We start from the raw sequence: 20,625 nt of genomic DNA on the forward strand, positions 1-20,625 counted from the left end.
GCCATCAAATGTGTTTTAACATACTGAGAGGAGATTTATATAATTGGAGAAGAATTTGGGATTGAACTAATAAGCACACCAAAAACTATAAAAGTATAAAAACAGGATATTTATAAATTCCTGGGAACAAAGAATTTTGTAAGGAAGGGTAATTATATAATATCACATGGCTCAGGCATGAATAGCCTTTATATATTCACAATAATGTGAATACCAAATTCTGAACTAATCAAAATTATATGAGAATACTGTGTATACAGAGGAACAAGAAACATATGTGTGGTGAACAGGGGTCTAAAGAGGGCTGAATCCTCATCTTTTATAGTGATAAGTACAAAGATCAAGTCTATAACTGAAAACTCAAGTAGCAGCATCATAAGCATGTTACTTGGGGTATGAAGATATACCAGAAGAATTGGCTGAAGAAACTGCACTTGATTAGGAAGATGACTTGATTAGGAATGGGAAATACATGGACAATCTTTCTTTCTATGCCTGGGGCAGACATCACCAATCAACTACAGAGCTCCTATCTAACAAGTCAGCACTGGGCCTCAGAATCCTTTGCAATATTGGGCCAGGCACAGTGGCCCATGCCTGTAATCCCAGCACTTTGGGAGGCCAAGGCGGGTGGATCACTTGAGGTCAGGAGTTCGAGACCAGCCTGGCCAACATGGTGAAACCCCATCTCTACTAAAAATATAAAAACTAGCCAGGTGTGGTGGTGGATGCATGTAATCCCAGCTACTCGGGAGGCTGAGGCAGGAGAATTGCTTGAACCCAGGAGACAGAGGTTGCAGTGAACTGAGATGGTGCCACTGTACTTCAGCCTCGGCTACAGAGTGAGACTCTGTTTCAAAAAAAAAAAAAAAGAATCCTTTGCAATATCATCACTATAGGGAGCTACCCCCAAATGGAGGGAGCTGGCATTTGAGATGAAACCTATTTGCTTTTATAGTATGATCTTTAAGATTCCTCTTGTTTCCTTCATTTTGTGATTATGTGAATTAAGGATCCATTGAATGTCTTGAGCAGGTGAGTGACACATGAATGTGTCACTTAAGAATATAAATTTGTTAGCAAAATGGAAGAAAAATTGGACATGAAAGGAGCTGGACCTAAGGAAAACAGCTGGTGTACAGGCGCAGTCATTGAGGTAATGTAGAGTGGGTACTGAGAGGCATTTCCAGGGTTCATCAGTAGGGTCTGATGATGATGCCATCTTCTCCATAGTAATCAAATAGCCATATTCACAGTCTCATCCTGACTATCATTTACTTTAGCCTTTCAAAGAGTTCATATGTATAAAGGAAGGATGGCAATATTTACTGAGTATCTTCTCTGTACCACACATTTTCCCATTTGTAATCACTCATTTTTTGCAATAATCCCAGTTCAAAGGTTTGGAAACAACTAACATAGGAAGGAATTCAATGGATCTAGAATCTGAACTTGACTCTGCCTGACTCAAAGGTGAAGCTCTCCGCAGTATAGCTTGTTGTTATCATTGCCTTGAACACTGAAATGAGTCATGAAGAGAGAAAAATGCAGAACCACTTTTAAATCAGAGCAAAGGGAGATGAAATTGCTAGAAAACTACAATTAAAGAAAAATTATAGTATATAGAAAGTGTCATCATCACTTGGTAAGATGACTTTGTCATTGTCACCATTTTGGACATGATCTTATGTTTAGAAAGTGAATAACTTTACAGACTCACAATATTTTAACCCCTACAATATGATGGTGAGTGTCAGAGCAAAATCCCTGGAATCACGGTTTTATTTCTTTTCAATGCCAAGTGGAAGTCAATCAGAGCCGTGTTTAAATGCAGAGGTACGCTGTAATGTGTGCGATTACATGAGAGTATGATGTTTTTGCTGAAGGAATTCCAGTTTGTCACGCCAATGCACATAGTCATTAAAAGCTCTGATGGTTTTGCCTAATCCCAGCAAAGTCTCTGCCAATAGCAGGCAAATCTTCCACATGCCCAGGCCTAGACTTGGCAAATGTCTCAGGGAGGCAAAAAGCCACCTGTTTCTGCTCACCAGGAAGTGATGATGCCTTTGTGGAATTTACTTCCTATTTGCATATGTCTCCTAAAAATATATGATTTTTAGTTTATTGATTTTTTTTCTGGCTGTCAGCAGAGACCATTGTCCGTCACAATTTTCTATTGTAACTAGAAGTGGAACTAGTAGGATTACATTGTGTATTATGTTTATGTGTCCCTTCTATGGTACTTAATCTAGATTTTCTGGTAGAAGTGAACCTAAGTCTGTTTTGTGTGTGTAGTCTTTTAGAACCAATCTTGTGATTTTTACCAATGTATAACCCTTTTTGAGCTAAGAACTATTAATTTATGAGACGAATTATTTCTTCTATTTAGGTTACCTTACTCTTAAATATTAAAAAGAATGCTTTGATGACTCAGCATTAGAAACATATTGAATGGATTAACTTTACTTACTACCATAACTACCAAAATTGTTATTAAAGGCAATTATACATTTTATCCAATTGTTTAAAGAAATATTACTGAACAGTTATTTGATCAATAAACAGGAATTGTTTTATTAGTACAAGCAACACTTGCTGGTTTTAAGAGTTTCCTACTCATCACATTGAAGTTTCCATTAGTACTTTGAATGGACATTATACCTGCTGTCTACTATAAATCTTACTATGACTGAAGTGGGGTGGCCAAAGGGTCTGTGTGTGCCCAAATTCCAATTTAACATCCTAACATGCTATGCTTTGGGCTAAGATGGAGTAGCTTGTAGTAAACCAATGCTTCCAACAAGAATAACTTGGGAAGTTGGAATAAAAATATGTTTGAGGGCATGAGAGTTGCAAAGGTAAGCCAGAGTTAAAATCATCAAAGGTATTGGCGCTGTCTTGGAAGGAGTAAAAATACAAATAACTTATATTGGACTCTAGTAAGTCAAATATGACTGTTGTAATCTTCAGGGTAACCACCCGAAGAATAGAAACATAATATAAAACTAACAGATGCATATCTAAAACAAAGATAGCAGAACAATATGAAATGTTGATTAATCCCAAGGAAGGAAATATGGGAGAGAAAGTGGAACATAAAGCAGATGGGACACAGAGAAAGCAAAAGTAATATCACAGAATAAGGTCAAATATATGCACAATTACATTAAATATTAATTTTTAGACTACAAGAATTAAAAGGCAGAATTTATCAGACTAGATTTTGAAAAGTATGTGCTGTGTATATGAGACACACCAAAATAAGGACACAGAAAGAGTGACAGTAAATAGGGCTGGGCGCGGTGGCTCGCACTTGTAATCCCAGCACTTTGGGGAGGCGAAGGCAGATAGATCACTTGAGGTCAGGAGTTTGAGACCCGCCTGGCCAACATAGTGAAAGCCCGTCTCTACTAAAAATACAAAAATCAGCCGGGTATGGTGGCACATGCCTGTAATCCCAGCTTTCTGGGAGGCTGAGGTATGAGAATTGCTTAAACCCGGGAGGTGGAGGTTGCAGTGAGCTGAGACGGTGCCTGCACTCCAGCCTGGACAGCAAAGCAAGACTGTCTCCAAAAAGGAAAAACCAAATGAAAGTAAATAATACCATGCAGACTCTAACAGGCCAAAAGATAGTGTAACTGATATTATTATACTAAGATCAGACAAATAATCTTTTAAGGCAAAAAGCACTACTACAGTTAAAGAGATTTCAGAGTGATACAAATAAATCTACCTGTTGGAACTGCAATAAAATGATTAAATAAGAAGTATATATATCATAAATATACTATGTATAACAGTTATATAAAATAATATTTATAAAAACACATATATAGTAGAACATACATGTTTTGTTTGTTTTGCAAAAGACTATAAAAGTACATTTTGCCTCACTGATACAGAAAACTTCTTTTTTTTGTTTGAGATGGAGTCTGGCTCTGTCATCTAGGCTGCAGTGCAGTGGCACAATCTCAGCTCACTGCAACCTCCGCCTCCCGGGTTCAAGCGATTTTCCCGCCTCAGCCTCCCAAGTAGCTAGGATCATGGGCATGCACCACCACACCCAGCCAATTTTTGTATTTTTAGTAGAGACAGGGTTTCACTATGTTGGCCAGGCTGGTCTTGAACTCCTGACCTCAGTGATCTGCCCACCTCAGCCTCCCAAAATGCTGAGATTACAGGCAGCAGCCACCGCGCCCGGCCAGAAAACTTCTTGAAGATTTTAAGTGCCATCTGACAGCAAGACCAAGTCCAAGTCCTAGCTGTTTGTAACACTTATAACCCTAACCAATTTTTTCACACATGTTCCTTAAGGTTGGTCTTTCAGTTAGGACAGGCTAAGCTATGCTACAGAAATAACCCCCAAATATCATGGCTTCGAACTACCAAAGCTGTTTCCTACAAAGCCTGTGGGCAATTGAGAGGACTCTGAGACCACTGTTGGCTCAGCATTCCCGGCTACTCCCATTTTACAGCACCTCCATGGCATCATGCACTTCCACAATTACCACAGGAGAGGGAAAAACAGCTAGAGGGTCTCACACTGGTAACTCGATGTAATAGGCTGGAAGTGATGTGTGTCACTTTTGTCTACAATCCTCTGGCCAGAATGAGTTATATGACCCTGCTCAATGGCAAAGGGTGCAAGGAAGTATAAACTTTCTATGTGCCCAGGAGGAGAGGAGAACTAGGCGCAGGTTAGGATCAGAGGTGTCTACCACAGCTGGAAACTCCTGTTCACATTTCTGAGGTCATGAGTCTCCGTAAGTTTCTGGAGCATGACAGTCCTGAAGAGAATCAGAAAGGTTTCTATATACCTAGCTGCTTCATCTCAGAGGCTGACCCCTTTTTCGCTCAAGGAAGGCTCTAGCACAAGACTGCAGCCCTCTCAAGCATCCTCTGCCCTTTCAGTGGTGCTTGGTCATTTACCACAGGGAGTGCCCTCTGAGAGAGGAGAGAACCAGGGGCAACAGGACCCCTCACTTGGGAACACAGAGGCAGGTAACAGTTGTCTTGAGCATCTTCTGACTGGAACACCTCCGACTCTGCACAGAAATAGCCAGGAGCCTGGCCCTGGGTTCTGGATTGCCCTTAGCTAGTTGGAAGTGCAGGCTGCTGATCATCTATATCCACATAATTTGACCTAGTCCTTCACTGTTATAGTCTGCCATGACACCATGCTGGATCTGACTCTTTCAACTGGTGAAAATAATGATCCACTTGGCCCCACTCTGCAGTGAACCCTCTAGCTCTTCTAGAACTGGATGACCCAGTTACTTCCCCAGGTCAGGCTGATGGACAACTGATCCAAACAAGACATTTCCCTAATCTTGGGTTAGCAAAATGAGATTACAAAACATTATAGGACTATAGATTTCATAATAGGCTTGATGCATTTGAAAATTACCTTTTCTCTGTCACTTGTATTTTCTTCTTCTCTACTGGCAGCAAAAACAGCTTCCTAAAATATTTTTACTTCAAAAGTTAGCACCGAGCTTAAAAATCAGATGATAGTTTACAGCCCTCACCTCTAATAGAAGCCTTTGATGCATTGCTTGAGTTTGCGTAAGTGCATCCCAGGACACTTTCAAGAGCAGTTCCATCTTTCTTAAATTGCGAAAATCCCGTTCTTTCTCTCTTTGCTTACGAGAAAGTTCATCGTGGTAGTTCTGCTTGTCAATGAGACTGTTGCGTAAATTCAGATCCAATATCCCTCTGTTCCAGGTAAAGGAAGAAGATGAAAGTGATTTGTTATCAGCTGTCCTAAATGTATTTCAAAACTTATCAAGACAGCATGTTGAATATTGGCTCCCAATCTCTTCTGGCAAAGACCTAAAAACAGAACTACCATTCGACCCAGTAATCCTATCACTGAGTATATACTCAAAGGAATATAAACTGTTCTATCATAAAGACACATGCACACGTTTGCTCATCACAGTGCTATTCACAATAGCAAAGACATAGAACCAACCTAAATGTCCATTAATGGCCAGTTAAAGAAAATGTCGTACATATGTCATGGACTATTATGCAGCCATAAAAAAGAATGAGATCATATCCTTTGCAGGAATGTAGATGGAGCTGGAGGTCATTATCCTTAGCAAACCAGTACAGGGACAGAAAACCAAATATTACATGTTCTCACTTATAAGTGGGAGCAAAATGATGAGGATACATGGACACATAGAGAGGAACAACATGCACTGGAGCCTTTCAAAGGGTGGAGGGTGGGAGGAGGGAGGGAGAGAATCAGGAAAAATAGCTAATAGGTACTAGGCTTAATACCTGGATGACAAAATAATTTGTACAACAACCCCCCATGATACAAGTTTACCTGTAACAAACCTATATGTGTAACCTTGAATTTAAAATAAAAGTTTAATAAAAGACAGCATGCTCAGTATATACATACACAACTATTCTCATATTGGAATCATAAATTGTAAATAATGCCAAAGGCAACTAGGTTTGTGAGTTGGTATCATTTAGAACTGCAGTCTTATAACCCTCAACCCCCAAAAAATAACAGATTAGCAGAGATAGAAGCCTCCAGTTTCCTTGAAATTCTACTTAAAAGCAGGACATAGGCTGGGTGCAGTGGCTCACGTCTGTAATCCCAGCACTTTGGGAGGCCAAAGCGGGAAATCATGAGGTCAAGAGCTCGAGACCACCTGGCCAACATGGTGAAACCCTGTCTCTACTTAAAAAAAAAAAAAAAAAAAAATTAGCCCAGCATGGTGGTGCGCACCTGTAGTCCCAACTACTTGGGAGGCCGAGGCAGGAGAATCACTTGAACCCAGGAGGTGGAGCTTGCAATGAGCTGAGATCGCAACACTGCATTCCAGACTGGGCAAGACTCCATCTTAAAAAAAAAAAAAAAAAAAAAAAAAGCAGGACATAAAACTCTCCTAGGGAATTACACCATGAAATTACTTCTATTAGAAAAAAGTCAAGATGGCCTAAGAAATATCATTGATTTGTTGGCAAAATCCCTGAACTAAACATAACATACTCCAGTCACATAATTTTCCAAAGGCACATTCAGAAACATACAACATATAGCAGATTTTGTCCTGAAAATTTGGTAACAGGAAATTGAGAAAATGTATGAGTAAAATATCAAAAAATACTTCAAAGTGCTTTATCTGATAATATATTAATGGTGAAAGTTGACTTAAAATTATTTAAAAATATTAATGACTCAACACCAAAGTAAGATTATGTTTTGAATTCTCAAGTATAAATTGAAGAAAAATTTAGATGACAGAACATAACATACATAAATATAACTAACCTTTCAGTTAATGAAGTTGCTTCATTCTCTCTGGCTAATTCCAATAGCTTGACCAATTGGTTATGTTCTCGTTCTTTGATTTCAAGTAAGGCTCGTTTGCCTTCAACTTCCTTTATTACATTTTCCTTCTCTTCCACTATAGCACTAACCTTGTTTTCAACTTTCTTTAGGGAGTCATTTAGGTTTTCGACTTCTTGTTCCAAGAGGATTTTTTTCTTTTCCATTTCTCTGTAGGGGATACACACACACACACACGTTTGCCTTATTTTGAGGCCATGCTGGCCTTACCTATTCTTGCTTTCTAACCAGGCAGCAGAAGAGATAATCATAAATTCAATGATCTCAGCAGTGGGTAAAGACCACAGATGGGTGGGACTTAGAGGGCATCTCCACTGAGTGCCACAGAAGGCAGGAATTTGCCCAGCCTCCCTACTTTCTCTGCAGATCCCAATTTGCTACCATCTCCTGTGATTCAGCCCCCATCCTGACCAGCCTCCTGGAATTGATCTGAGTTTCTCAACTTTGGTGTTGGTGAGCTTAGTTTTTAGAACAGTTACTAGTGCCTGCCTAATTTTTCCCTTTCCTCTTAAGATTAGTCACCAGAGTAATCATATTGTTTTTCCAGAATTTTTGCATCTACACTTAAAATCTTTTATCTTTTTTGGTTCCTCTAAACACTTGAGAATTTCCTCAATGACCTCTGCCTCCAAATCTACTCTGAACATCTGAGGGATGTTACACACATGAATGGGTGGCAAAGTGGGGAGTTACTAATTATTTGGTCTTTGGGCTGCTGCCTGGCTGATATACTTCTAGACCATGAAATTCTAACCAGTTCACATAATCTATCCCATGTACGCCCTGTTAAAGTCAATTGAATTTCTCCATAAAAATATGATTTATAAATTGGCAACAGAATCTTGACCCATAATTAAGCCATAAATATTATGAATGATAGTAATTTAGTGCATTACTTTCTTTTAAAGAACTTGATATAAACAACCTAGACACAGCCAAAAGCAGACATTTCTAAAATTATCATAGTAATTTAACATGTCAGTGGTTAGTACTCTCGTTTCAGTGTGCACACATAACTTGGACTGGGAGGGATTCAAAGTAAAAATATTGAATCATACACTTTTTTGCGTGTTATTTTTTCTATCTCTTTTCCAATTTGTACTGGAATGGTTTGATGGTGGGCCACTTCATCCTAGCAAAGAAATGAAATCATGTTAAATTATGTGGTCTTCGACTAGAAGCAATTAAGACAAGAAAATTAAATATGAGGGAGAAAGGAACTACGATATGTAGATACTTACCATCTGCCCTGTGTGCTTTAATTATCCCATTTAATACTCACAATGACCTTGTAAGATAGCTGTATTTGTTATCATTTTGAAGAGGAGGTAACTGAGTGTAGCAAATACTGTTGGTCTTCTGCCCAGTTTCCCTTTATGAAGGTACAGATGGTCCTCCACATACAATGCAGTTACATCCCAATAAACCCATTGTAAGTTGAAACTATCTTAAGTCGAAAATGTATTTAATACACCTAACCTACTGAAATCATAGCTTAGCCTAGCCTACATTCTTAGGACACTTTTCTTAGTCTATAATCCACCTAACACAAAGCTTATTATATAATAAAGTGTTGAGTGCCACACAGTAAATACACATAACTTATTGAATACTGTACAATAAATGTAATTTATTCAATACTGAAAGTGAAAACTGGAATGGTTGCATGGCTACTTGAAGCATGGTTTCTACTAAATGCATACTGCTTTCACACCACTGTAAAGTAGAAAAATCATAAGCTGAACCATCATTAAGCCAGGGCCCATCTGCCCACCCACCCCTCAGATGCTGCAGGGGTGACTGCTAATGGTTCATGCTTAATTTCCTCTCCATCAGATTGTCACTGGCTGAGCAGAGCTGCCTTGTGAAGGAATGGGAGCCAGGGGGTGGAGGGAGGAGGGGAGCAAGCTGCAACCAATGACTAACCAAGGCAGTGATCTAATAGACACCCCCCACCCCACCTCTGGGTGCAACAGCCTCCATGATGTAGCTTATGACTTCGTGAGTTCTCCATGGGATCAGGCTGAGACTAGAGTTCTGAAACAGCTGTATTCTGGCCCATCTTCTTCCCCAGCTCTATCCTGCTTCCCTCCATCTCCTATAGGATTCTCCTTAGAGCTCTCCTTCCATTAGTAGTTGTCTTAGGCTCTGTTTCTGGGGAGCCCTGCCTAAGACTCATGCTACAAGAACTTAAATAAGTTTCCCGAAGTCACACAGCTAGTAAGTGGCAAGGCCAAGCTCAGAAGCTAACTTTGTCTAACACCACACCTCCCACTATGCTCTGTGGATTCACGGGAGGTTCAGTTGAAGTCTCAAGAGTCTAACATACACGGCAAGGGTTATAGACAAGCGCCTTCCTGCCCAAGGATGTCATTGGACTTTGGAGCCAGGGGTAACACACATGCAGGGAGGTTGAATCCGTCACTGCAGTGTGGTGGGCGAGACATTTCTCTGTGGGATCTTGCTCAGTCCTGGGGCAGATCACATTTTGTGGGGCTGAAGCTTGTACCATCTGGAGGGCCCTCTTTAAGAAAAAGAGTAAAAATTACAAATGCTAACTTAGGTACAGCATCTCGGAAGACGTTCATGCAAGTGAGGGGCCTGAAGTTTAAGCTTCACTGGGTTCCTGTTAAATCCATCTCTGCTAGGGTCCTGTGCTCTGGACAGCAGCTGGGCACATCTTGGCTGACTGCTCTAGGACTGTTACAGAAAAATAGGTCAAAGTGTATCACCATGATCCCCTAGGCCAATGAGTTTCAGATGTTGTTTTTAAAACAGCTCTAGGTTAAACTGTTTTGAGAGTTATTTATACATCTTTCAAAGTAAAATGAATTTTAATTCATTATCTCCTAAAACATAAATACAGGCCTCTCATCCCTTTTATAGTGAGAGGAAGTGGAATGCAATCAAACAGACAAGGATAAGGTAATACAAATATATGTGAGAGGTTAGGACATTTGATTTTGTGTGTGTGTGTGTGTGTGTGTGTGTGTGTGTGTATGTGTGTGTTGTTTTTGAGACAGAGTCTCACTCTATCACCTAGGCTGGAGTGCAGTGGTGCGATCTCAGCTCACTGCAATCTCCACCTCCCGGGTTCAAGCAATTCTCCTGCCTCAGCCTCCCGAGTAGCTGGGATTACAGGCATCCATCATCACACACCCGGCTAATTTTTGTATTTTTAGTAGAGATGGGGTTTCACCATGTTCACCAGGCTGGTCTCAAACTCCTCACCTCAGGTGATCCACCCGCCTTGGCCTCACAAAGTGCTGGGATTATAGGTGTGAGCCACTGTACCTGGCCATGGTTGTTCTTCAAGGAAACAATTGTTTGTGACACTCGTTTCTAATGTCCAAAAATGTTTGGTGAGGTCAGGAGAGACCTTTTCACAGGGTGAGGCTCCAAATTAGAGTGATACTCCCAAACACCCTAAGGTCTTTTGTGAATTCCCAGAGCCTAGATTTAGTTTGATAGGATCAATCGCAATACAGACATTTCAGTTTGTGAGACAGTACCCCTCTTTATCCAACCTGCTGGTTACTCTTGATACCCACACACTTTTACATCCATGCAAGGCACAATGTTTAAGTATTAACGGCAAGTAGCACACCTTTAAGACGACCTGATGTTCCAACAATTCTTCTAGTTCCTTCTGCTCCTTTAGTAACTGCTTTTGTTTAGATGCCAAATCTTCTCGTAAATTTTTAATTTCTAATTTCTTCTGCATTATTTCTTTACGTAATTCTTCAGTGCTTTCTCTCAATATTTTCATCTTCTTCTCCATTTCCTTTGAAAGTCATGAGATGATTAGGTTATATAGTCTAAACAAACATTTATCTACCTAAAAACTGAATTAAAACTAATTTCACTCACCATTTTGATTATATTTGTTTTGAGGTTCATGAATGATTTCTCACAAAGTTAAATGATTTCTCACAAAGCTAAATGCAACTTATGATTGCCAACATCTTTAACAAAGGCATGATAATGATACTGCATGTATAATTAAACATGTTGGATTTGAATTCTTTTCTTATTAGTGCTCTTTTCTATTCTCCTACTTTAAAAACGCTTCATTTTACGTGTTAATTTTTATTTCGTACCAAGGATGTGAAAAAAAAATGTACAGTCTGTTTTCTAGTAGCTTTGTGATCTGACAAAATCAGATGCAAATAATCTTTGAATATCTGACTTATAGTTAACCTGAGTCACATGGGAACTTTATAAAGATAAAGGTGTTCATATTTGGATACCCAACACTTTGCACTCCTTAATCCCCACTTTCTTATTGATATTACTTCTCTAGCTCATGCACATTCTCCCCAAATACCATCTACCCTAGAATCATCGAAGATCTTTGTCTCATGTCTGATTACCTGTGGAGTGTTTGACTTATGGGAGAGAAGCTTTCTCACACTGAGAAGGTCTACAGTTACTGTTACTAATGACTCAGTGCTGGGTCTATTTAGCCTGCCCTGGGCTTTCTGTATAGCTCCCTCCTCCCACTGCTGCTGGGTGAGAGCATCATTGGTGATCCTAGGATCTGAATGAAATTTCAAAATGTTTTTCCCATAAAATCTGTGTTGTAAATGATGGTTTGGCATACTTACTTAGAATTAATAGTATTTTCTCTATGCTAAACAGGTTTTTTGTGAGCTGGCCTTGGAATTAAACCACCACCAACACACTTTTGGATTATCAGAAGGTGGAAGGAGTGCAAAGTATGGTGATCATTCTATTTACTTTCTATAATAGATTGTAGAAAGTGGCCACAAATTCCTCCTATCTCCAGGGTATGCATGTCCCTTTGCATTGTCTTGATCATTCTTCCCATTAAGAGGTAGGGCCAACTTGATTCTAGACTTGGTCATGTTATAATACTTGCATTGGCCAATGGGATATCATGAAAAATGATTTTAGCAGAGGCCCAAAAAGGTCTTACATATTGGAGGTTGCTCGTTCTTGAGGCTGGAAACCCTTCCATCATCATGTGACCAACTAGCGACATGTGACTTTAGACCAAGTAGCTTGCCAAATGGCTGGTATATGAACGGAGCTATCCTAGTTTACCCAGCCCCAATTTGGCCAGCTAAGACCAGAAGAATTCAGAAGTGTGAAAAATACGAAATGGTGGTTGTTTTAAGCCACTAAGTTCTGGGATGGTTTGTTAGGCAGGAATAGACAAGTGATACATTTTCTTTGTAAAAATGTATTGTAATAACTTGAGATGTTCAGAGAGCTATGACCGTAATAGCTACAGCAAAATAATATTTTTAGTGTCAACCACAGAATCTTTTTTTCTTCTGGAAACAAAGCAGACATTGTCCAACTAAATACAGCCTAAATTAGATGCCAAGTTGCTAAGGTCTATAATAGGCATCACTTATATTTACTCCAGAAGTTATGTAGCTAGTCTTTTCAGCATCATTCACAGTTAAGACTTTAGAATCTTTAAATTGTTTCAGGCTATGGCTGTTGTGATAAACATTAATATTTATAAAAAGCAATGATTGAATCCAGCTGTATTTAAGAAACTCTATATCATCTAAGACTTACTCCTGGCTTTGGTATCTTCTCAAATTCTTTTACTATGATGATTTTTTCTTCCTTTAAGCTGCAAAAAAAAAAAAAAAATCAAGTTTAAAAAAGTACAAAGAAATAAGTTCTTTCTGTAAAAAGTACAAAGAAATAAGTTCTTTCTGTAATAACAACTTTCTATCTTCTCATCCCAGAATGCCATTCCCATGCTTGTCTGCCAGGCAACCTGGTGTCCATTCTTTATGATGGTTTTCCTGAATCACAGGTACATTGGGGTGCTTCTTCCTCCCCAGGACTCCCACAACTTTGTGAACACACACTCACTTAAAGGAATTACCTCAGCACATTATAAATGTTGGGGACCATGGGCCTACCCCTGGGACACAGGGTCCTTCCCGGCAGGCTCTGGGCTTTTTCTTCTTTATGTCACTTGGAATGGGCTAGTGCCTGCCTGGATTCCTACTACAGCCTCCCAATTGATCTCCTACTTTGCCTGCCTCCACCTTTGCCCATTAAAGTCAATTCTCCACCCACACCACAGTGATTTTTTAACATGTAAATAGATCACCTCGCTTCCCTGTTTGGTAAATTCCTATCACACCTGGACCAAAATTTGAACTCCTTTCCCACACCCACATGGCCCTGCCTCATCTGCCTCTCTAGTCTCATAGCCTGCCACTCTCTGGCACCAGTCACACTGGCTTTCTTGCCAAGCTTGTTTCTACCTCAGGGCCTTTGCCCTATCTGATCCCTCCAGCGGGTATGCTCTCGCCACCGATCTTTGCATAGCTCACTTCTTGCTTCATGCAGACCTGTACTGATATCACCTTCTCATAGAGGTGCCTGGTCATCTAAAACAGTACCAACAGTCCTCAAACTCTTTCCTCGTTTTGCTTTACTTTTCTATATAGTATTCATCATGACCTGACATTGTGTTACACGTTTCCCCACTAGAAAACCTAGCTCCCAATTTACCACTGCATCATCATCTTAACAAGTGCTTGCATCTAGTTGCCATCCAGTAAAAATTAATATGAATAAATGGAACAACTGAAATTAGTTTTGTTCCCATCTTCATTATTTAAAATAATGTATGTGCTGAATGAGATACGGGTATGCATATGCAAATAGATCGTCACTCAGAATGACCTGTTGCACCACATTCTTCTACATCCAGATTGCAGAAAACCCTCACAGAAATCACAGAAGGGAAGAGTCCACAGTTGTTCAAAGGTGTGAAGAAGGGTTATTTGAAGAGCTCAGTTTCAGTTTTGTGTGACAATTGCATTCCTGAGGTTTAACGAATGCTAGAGCCAGAGGAAACTTCAGAGATCCAGATGTGATAGGGACATGGATACACAAGAGACTGAATGAATGTTTCAGGTGAAGGGCAGATTTAGACCAGGAGCCAAGTCTAAGTGGGTATTAGATATAGGTATTTGAGGACAACTATTTTTACTTTTGTTTCCACTACAAGCTATTAAAACTGTGACATGAACTCATAATCAGTCCAGGTGGGCACACCTTGTCTGCACTTCTATCCTGTCACTTCTATCCTGACCCATTGCCATGTGTTTGCTGTACCATTTTCCCTTCCTGGACACACAGGGTGACTATATTTCAGTATCCCTTGCATTTGGATTGGGGCCATTGGACTAATTTGCCCCAGGAAGGTGAGTGGAAGTAACAAATGTCTTCCCCGGCCATGTTGAACTTGGAAGGCACATGCTCCAGCTGGCAAAGCTTAGGATCGAGGTGGCTGCATGACTTGCACTGGACTGTGCTGTGAGCCAGAAACAAAATTTCATTCAGTTCTTCCGCTGAGATTTTAAGATTTGTTCTTACTGCATAGCCTAGTTGAAGCCTAACTTCTCCTTTTCTTATTCTGTATACCGTTTCCACAGTGCCAGTTACAGGGATGAGTTAAACATCCTTATTTCCAGTTCAGAATTTCCCTGGAGCTCCAAATTTTTATGTTCAGTTTCTTACTGGGCAATTCCAGTTGTGTATATCAAAGGCCCCTCAAATTAAAACTCATTATCTTCCCACCTGAAACCTACTGTTTTTCTATTCCTTCTTTTGGTAATGGCATTTCAATTCACTTAATTTTCAAAATTATAAATACAAGCATCATTCTTGAAACTTGTTTCTTGCTTCTTTCAAGATTTTTTCTTCATTTTTAAGTTTCGAGTTTTACTGTGATGCATTTGGAACAGATTTCTTTGAGTTTACCCTGTTTGGGGCTCATTGAGCTTTCTGAATCTATGGGCTTTTCTTTCACCAAACTTGGGGAGTTTTCAGCCATTACTACTTCAAATTTTTTTCATAATCATATACCTTCTCTTTCTGCAACTCCAATGACATGAATTAGATGTTTTGCTGTTATCTCATGGATGCCTATAGATCTGTTGTTATTTTTGTTTGTTTGAGATGGAGTCTCGCTCTGTCGCCCAGGCTGGAGTGCAGTGCAGTGATGTGATCTTGGCTCGCTGCAACCTCCACCCTCGTGGGTTCCAGCAATTCTCCTGCCTCAGCCTCCCGGTAGCTGGGACTATAGGCGCATGCCACCATGCCCGGCTAATATTTGTATTTTTAGTAAAGACGGGGTTTCTCCGTGTTAGCTAGCCTCGTTTCGAACTCCTGACCTCAGGTGATCTGCCTGCCTCAGCCTCCCAAAGTGCTGGGATTACAGGTGTGAGCCACTGCACCTGGCCATGGATCTGTTCATTTTTATTCAATTTTTTTTCTCTGTTCAGATCAGACAATTTTTATTTATCTTCAAACTTACTGTCATCTGTGTGAGAGAAAGAGCACAAGAGAAAGCGAGCAAAAGGACTTTTTAATTCTCTTGAGAATCACAGCTCCAGAGGTTCCCTTTCCCCAGTATTTTGGCTCCTGTGGGCTCCCATCACATATGACTCTGCCACTGCTGCCTCAGTGTTGCTTGGAAGCTGAGGTATGAGAGAGTGGAGAGGAATTAAAAGCAAAACAGGGGTCTGGACTCTCTCTGAGCATCATGAGTTCCTTGCTTGTTCCTTGAGCCAGAATTAAAGGGCTTTTCCTGGATCTCTCTTTCTCCAGGTCAGTGTTCGTCTCTGGATTTCATGCAGGTTAGCATTCAGGTTAGGGGATACCAGAGGGGAAAAAATAATAAATTAACCACAGCTCAATGCTACTTTTAATCCTGACCTTCTTCCCCAACCTGCCTGTCATGATTTACTTTTCAGAGTCCTCAAATAGATGCTCATGCATTCCACTCGATTTTATAGTTGTGTTTAGTGGGAGAGACAGGATGAAGTGGGCTTACTCCATCTCACCTGGAATCACAGCCCATGAGATGATGTTTAAGATCATAGGACTGGATGAGATGGATCACTTCGGGATAAATTGTAGAGAGAAACAGGAAGAGAACTAAGGACTGATTTCTGGGATTTCAAAATTTAGAAATCCAGAAAATGAGAGACTAGTAAAGGAAAAGCAAAATATTTCTGGTTTCCATTCCTGTATGTAAGCAGCTTAAAGGCTCCACTCTACCTTAACAGGTAAAAAACTGAACAAACTGAAAAATCAACAGCTCTTCTCATATCCATAAGAGAAGTGAGGTCACACACAGGGCAAACTACTCTCCCCAAAATTGGAGACACAGAAAGTGAATACAGAGAATCACAACTTATTGGAGGAGACACCCATAAGCAGAAACTTGGGCAGGAACCAGTGCTGGGTAGAAAAATCTAAATTGTAATTGATGAATTGCTGGAGGTTTGGCGTGGACATGTCTGAGAGTAAAAATCCCCAGTGGGACACAGTTTTGTGAGTTTTACCTCCAGGAGCTTAACCAAGTCTTCTCAGTGAGTATCAGAAAAATCTCCTTGCGTTCCAGCAGGGGGAAGGAAAAAGAAGTACTTTGACATGCCAGAGTATTCTGCTCTTTTTAACAGGCCCGCCCTCAGCAACTATAATTAACCTGCTGGGGTTTGACTGGAGTCTAACTGACCTAGGGAAGTGAAAGACCCAACTCCAGCTGGCTGTAGCCTTCCACAGGGAGAAAGGAAAATACCCGATTCCAGCCCACTTTAGCCATCCTGTCTTTCCTAAGGGGGTTTGGAGGGTGGTGGGAAGTATTGATGAAGTTCACAGTTCAGAGTCACAGACTCACTAGAAGACTGAGACCTAATCATAGCACCGTAGAATGCTCCCCTCCCTCCACACCTTACCACCATGTTCCTGCACTCCTCTTTAAAGCAGTTCCTTTTATCCAGTACATCATGTCTGGCTATCAAGAAAAAAACTGCAAGGCACACTAAAAGGCAAAAAACACAGTCTGAAGAGACAGAGCAAGCATCAGAACCGGATATGGCAAGGACGTGTGAATTACCAGGAATTTAAAACAACTATGACTCATATGCTAAGAACGCTAACAGATAAACTTAATCACAAAATGGGCAGTGTAAGTAGAGAGATGGAAATTCTAAGAAATAACAAAGAAATACTCAGCTAGGCGTGGTGGTTCATGCCTGTAATCCCAGCACTTTGGGAGGCCAAGGTGGGCAGATAACTTGAGGTCAGGAGTTCAAGACCAGCCTGGCCAATATGTTGAAATAATCCCATCTACAAAAAATACAAAAATTATCTGGGCATGTTGGTGGCTGCCTGTAATCCCAGGTACTCAGGAGGCTGATGCAGGAGAATCTCTTGAACCCGGGAGGCAGAGGTTGCAGTGAGCTGAGATTGTGCCACTGAACTCCAGCCTGGGCGATGGAGTGAGACTCTGTCTCAAAAACAAACAACAACAACAACAACAACAACAAAAAAAAGAAAAAGGAAAGAAAGAAAAGAACTACTAGAGATCAAAAGTACTGTATCAGAAATGAAGACTGCCTGTAACAGGCTTACTAACAGAATGAACTTGGCTGAGGAAGGAATCTCTTAGCTTGAAGATATCTTACTAGATACTACCCAAACTAAAAAGCAAAAAAAAAAAAAACAAAAAAAAAAACAACTAGGAAAAAACCAGAATATTCAAGAACTCTGGGACAACTACAAAAGGCATACATACTCATAACAAGAATACCAGGAGGAGAAAGAAAGGAATACAAGAAATTCCTTCAAATTAATGCAGGAAAATAAACTACAGATCCAGGAAGCTCAAAGAACATCTAGGCATATCATATGTAAATTACAGAAACTCAACGATAATGAAAATTCCTGAGAGAAGTTAGAGGAAAACCACACTTAACTATGGAGGAACAAAGAATTACATCTGATTTCTCCTCAGAAGCCATACATGCAAGAAGAGAATAGAGTGAAATACTTAAAGTATTGAGAGAAAAAACTACCAACCTAAAGCTCTGTACCTTGTGAAATTATTCTCCAAAGTAGAGAAATAAAGACTTTCTCAGATAAAAATTGAGGACATTTGTTTGTCAATAGACTGCTTTGCAAGAAATGTTAAAGGAAGCTCTTTAGAGAGAAGGAAAATTACGTAGGTCAGAAACTCAGTTCTACACAAATGAAGCGCATTAGAGATGGAATCAGTGAAGGGAAAAGAAAAGCTTTTGTCTTATTCTTGAGATAACAGATAATACTGTTCAAATTTATAACAGCAGCAATGTATTCGATTACATATGCATATATATTTATGTATGCCCATGTGTAAGTGAAATAACAGCAAGTGAAATAACAGCAATGATACAAGGGATAGGAAGGAAGAATAGGACTATTTTGTTAAAAAGTACTTGAAGTGGTATAGTGTTATTTGAAAATGGTCTTAGATTAGTAAATGTATATTGCAAACTCCATGGCAACCACTTAAAGTAAAAAAAAAGATGTACAACTGATATACTAAGAAAGGACAGAAAATTGAATTACATTAAATGCTTAGTTAAAACCACAAAAGGCATAAAAAGAGGGAACAAAAACAGGAATGAAGAACAAGCACAACAAATAGAGAACAGTAAAAATATGGTAGAAGATACTAACCCAACTACAACAGTAATCATGTTAAATGTCAGTTAAAAGATTGTCACAATGGATCCAAAAAGAAAAACAAAAAACAAGACCCAAATTATATGCTGTGTCTGCCAATAATCCAGTTTAAATATAAAGACCCATATATATTAAAAGTAAATGGATAAAGATAATGCCATACTAACATTAAAAAAAGATGAGTCACTAAATTAATTTCAGATAGAACAGACTTCAGAACAAGAAAAGTTATCAGAGACAAAGAGAGGCTTTATATAATGATAAAAGAGTCAATTCTTCAAGAAGATTTAATTTTTTTTTTTTTTTTTTTTAGCAGAGTCTTGCTCTGTTGCCAGGCTGGAGTGCAGTGGTACAATCTCGACTCACTGCAACCTCTGCCTCCTGGGTTCAAGCGAATCTCCTGCCTCAGCCTCCCGAGTAGTTGGGACTACAGGTGTGCACCACCACACCCAGCTAATTTTTGTATTTTTAGTAGAGACGGGGTTTTACCATGTTGGCCAGGATGGTCTCGATCTGTTGACCTCGTGATCTGCCTGCCTTGGCCTTTCAAAGTGCTGGGATTACAGGTGAGAGCCACAGCGCCCGGCCAATGAATTCTTAATGTATATGCACCTCACAACAGAACATCAAAATACATGAGGCAAAACTGATAGAAGTGCAAGGAGAAGTAGATGAATCCACTCTCACAGTTGGAGACTTCAACATCCTTCTATCAAAAGGGCACAGATGCAGAAGTCAGAAGATCAATTAAGGACATAGTCAGATTCAATAATCCCATCAATCAATTGGATATACTTGGCATCTCTAGAAAGAAATGTCAGTTTTTCTGAAAGCCAGTCATCATTGTAAATTGAGATTAACAAACAAAAGAAATAAAAACATTAGAAAGTACAGACAGTGAATGGGAACATATGGTTTTGTTCACTTATTCATGAGAAAATACAAAAAAGTTTATATTTTTATTTTAACTAATAAGATGATATGATGCTAGAATGACATTTTGGAAACTGCTTCAAATAGCTTGAATGTTCTAAACAAAATGAGTTTGATATAATTGCGTATTTCTTCCAATAACCGTATTATGAACTGTTTTATCAACTAGATTTCCTGAAGAAGTCTAAGAGAAACATTTTTCATTTTTCTTGCTATTCTGCATTTAATGGCTATTAAGTGCCAAAGAAGTCATATGATTTTCCAATATAGAAAGATTTTGAAGTTTGTATTGATCACACTTGAAAAATCATATGAAATAATAGAATACACAGATAATTATGTCCACTGGTTATATCAAATAAGCAGATCCCACTAGCCCATAGATCTAGGAAAATGAGCTAAAAGCACATGCACACCAGGTTTTCTCATTTGTATGCATTTAAGGGATACAAATGCAGTTTTGTTACATGGATATATTGCAGTATGGTGAAGTCAGGGCTTTTGGTACAACCATCACTTAAATTATATACGTGTATACCCATTAAGTAATTTCTCACCTTCACCCTCCTTCTGTCCTCCCATCCTTCTAAGACTCCAGTATCTACTACTCCACACTCTATGTCCACATGTACACATTACTTAGCTCCCACTTATGAGAATGTGTGCTATTTGGCTTTCTGTTTGTGAGTTTTGTTTCACTTAATGGCCTTGGTTCCATCCATGTTACTGCAAAAGAAATAATTTCATTTTTTTATGACTGAATAGTATTCCATTGTATATATATGTCACATTTTCTT

At 39.5% G+C, this 20,625-nt stretch overlaps 1 protein-coding gene across 4 annotated transcripts in view; it reads right to left on the reverse strand.

Annotated features, from left to right (window-relative positions):
- The window catches only part of CCDC146 (coiled-coil domain containing 146), a 204,337-nt gene that overhangs the window by 54,288 nt on the left and 129,424 nt on the right, over nt 1-20,625 (reverse strand). For all 4 annotated transcript variants that reach the window (XM_073009197.1, XM_007982381.3, XM_007982380.3 and 1 more), the window contains 5 exons: nt 12,929-12,986; nt 10,983-11,159; nt 8,434-8,507; nt 7,298-7,525; nt 5,529-5,715 (listed from right to left, as the gene is read on the reverse strand). In XM_073009197.1, the coding sequence (XP_072865298.1) occupies nt 5,529-5,715; nt 7,298-7,525; nt 8,434-8,507; nt 10,983-11,159; nt 12,929-12,986 (724 nt within the window). The remainder of the gene's footprint in view (nt 1-5,528; nt 5,716-7,297; nt 7,526-8,433; nt 8,508-10,982; nt 11,160-12,928; nt 12,987-20,625) is intronic.

Source organism: Chlorocebus sabaeus, chromosome 21, assembly GCF_047675955.1.
Source record: "Chlorocebus sabaeus isolate Y175 chromosome 21, mChlSab1.0.hap1, whole genome shotgun sequence".
NCBI lineage: Eukaryota > Metazoa > Chordata > Mammalia > Primates > Cercopithecidae > Chlorocebus > Chlorocebus sabaeus.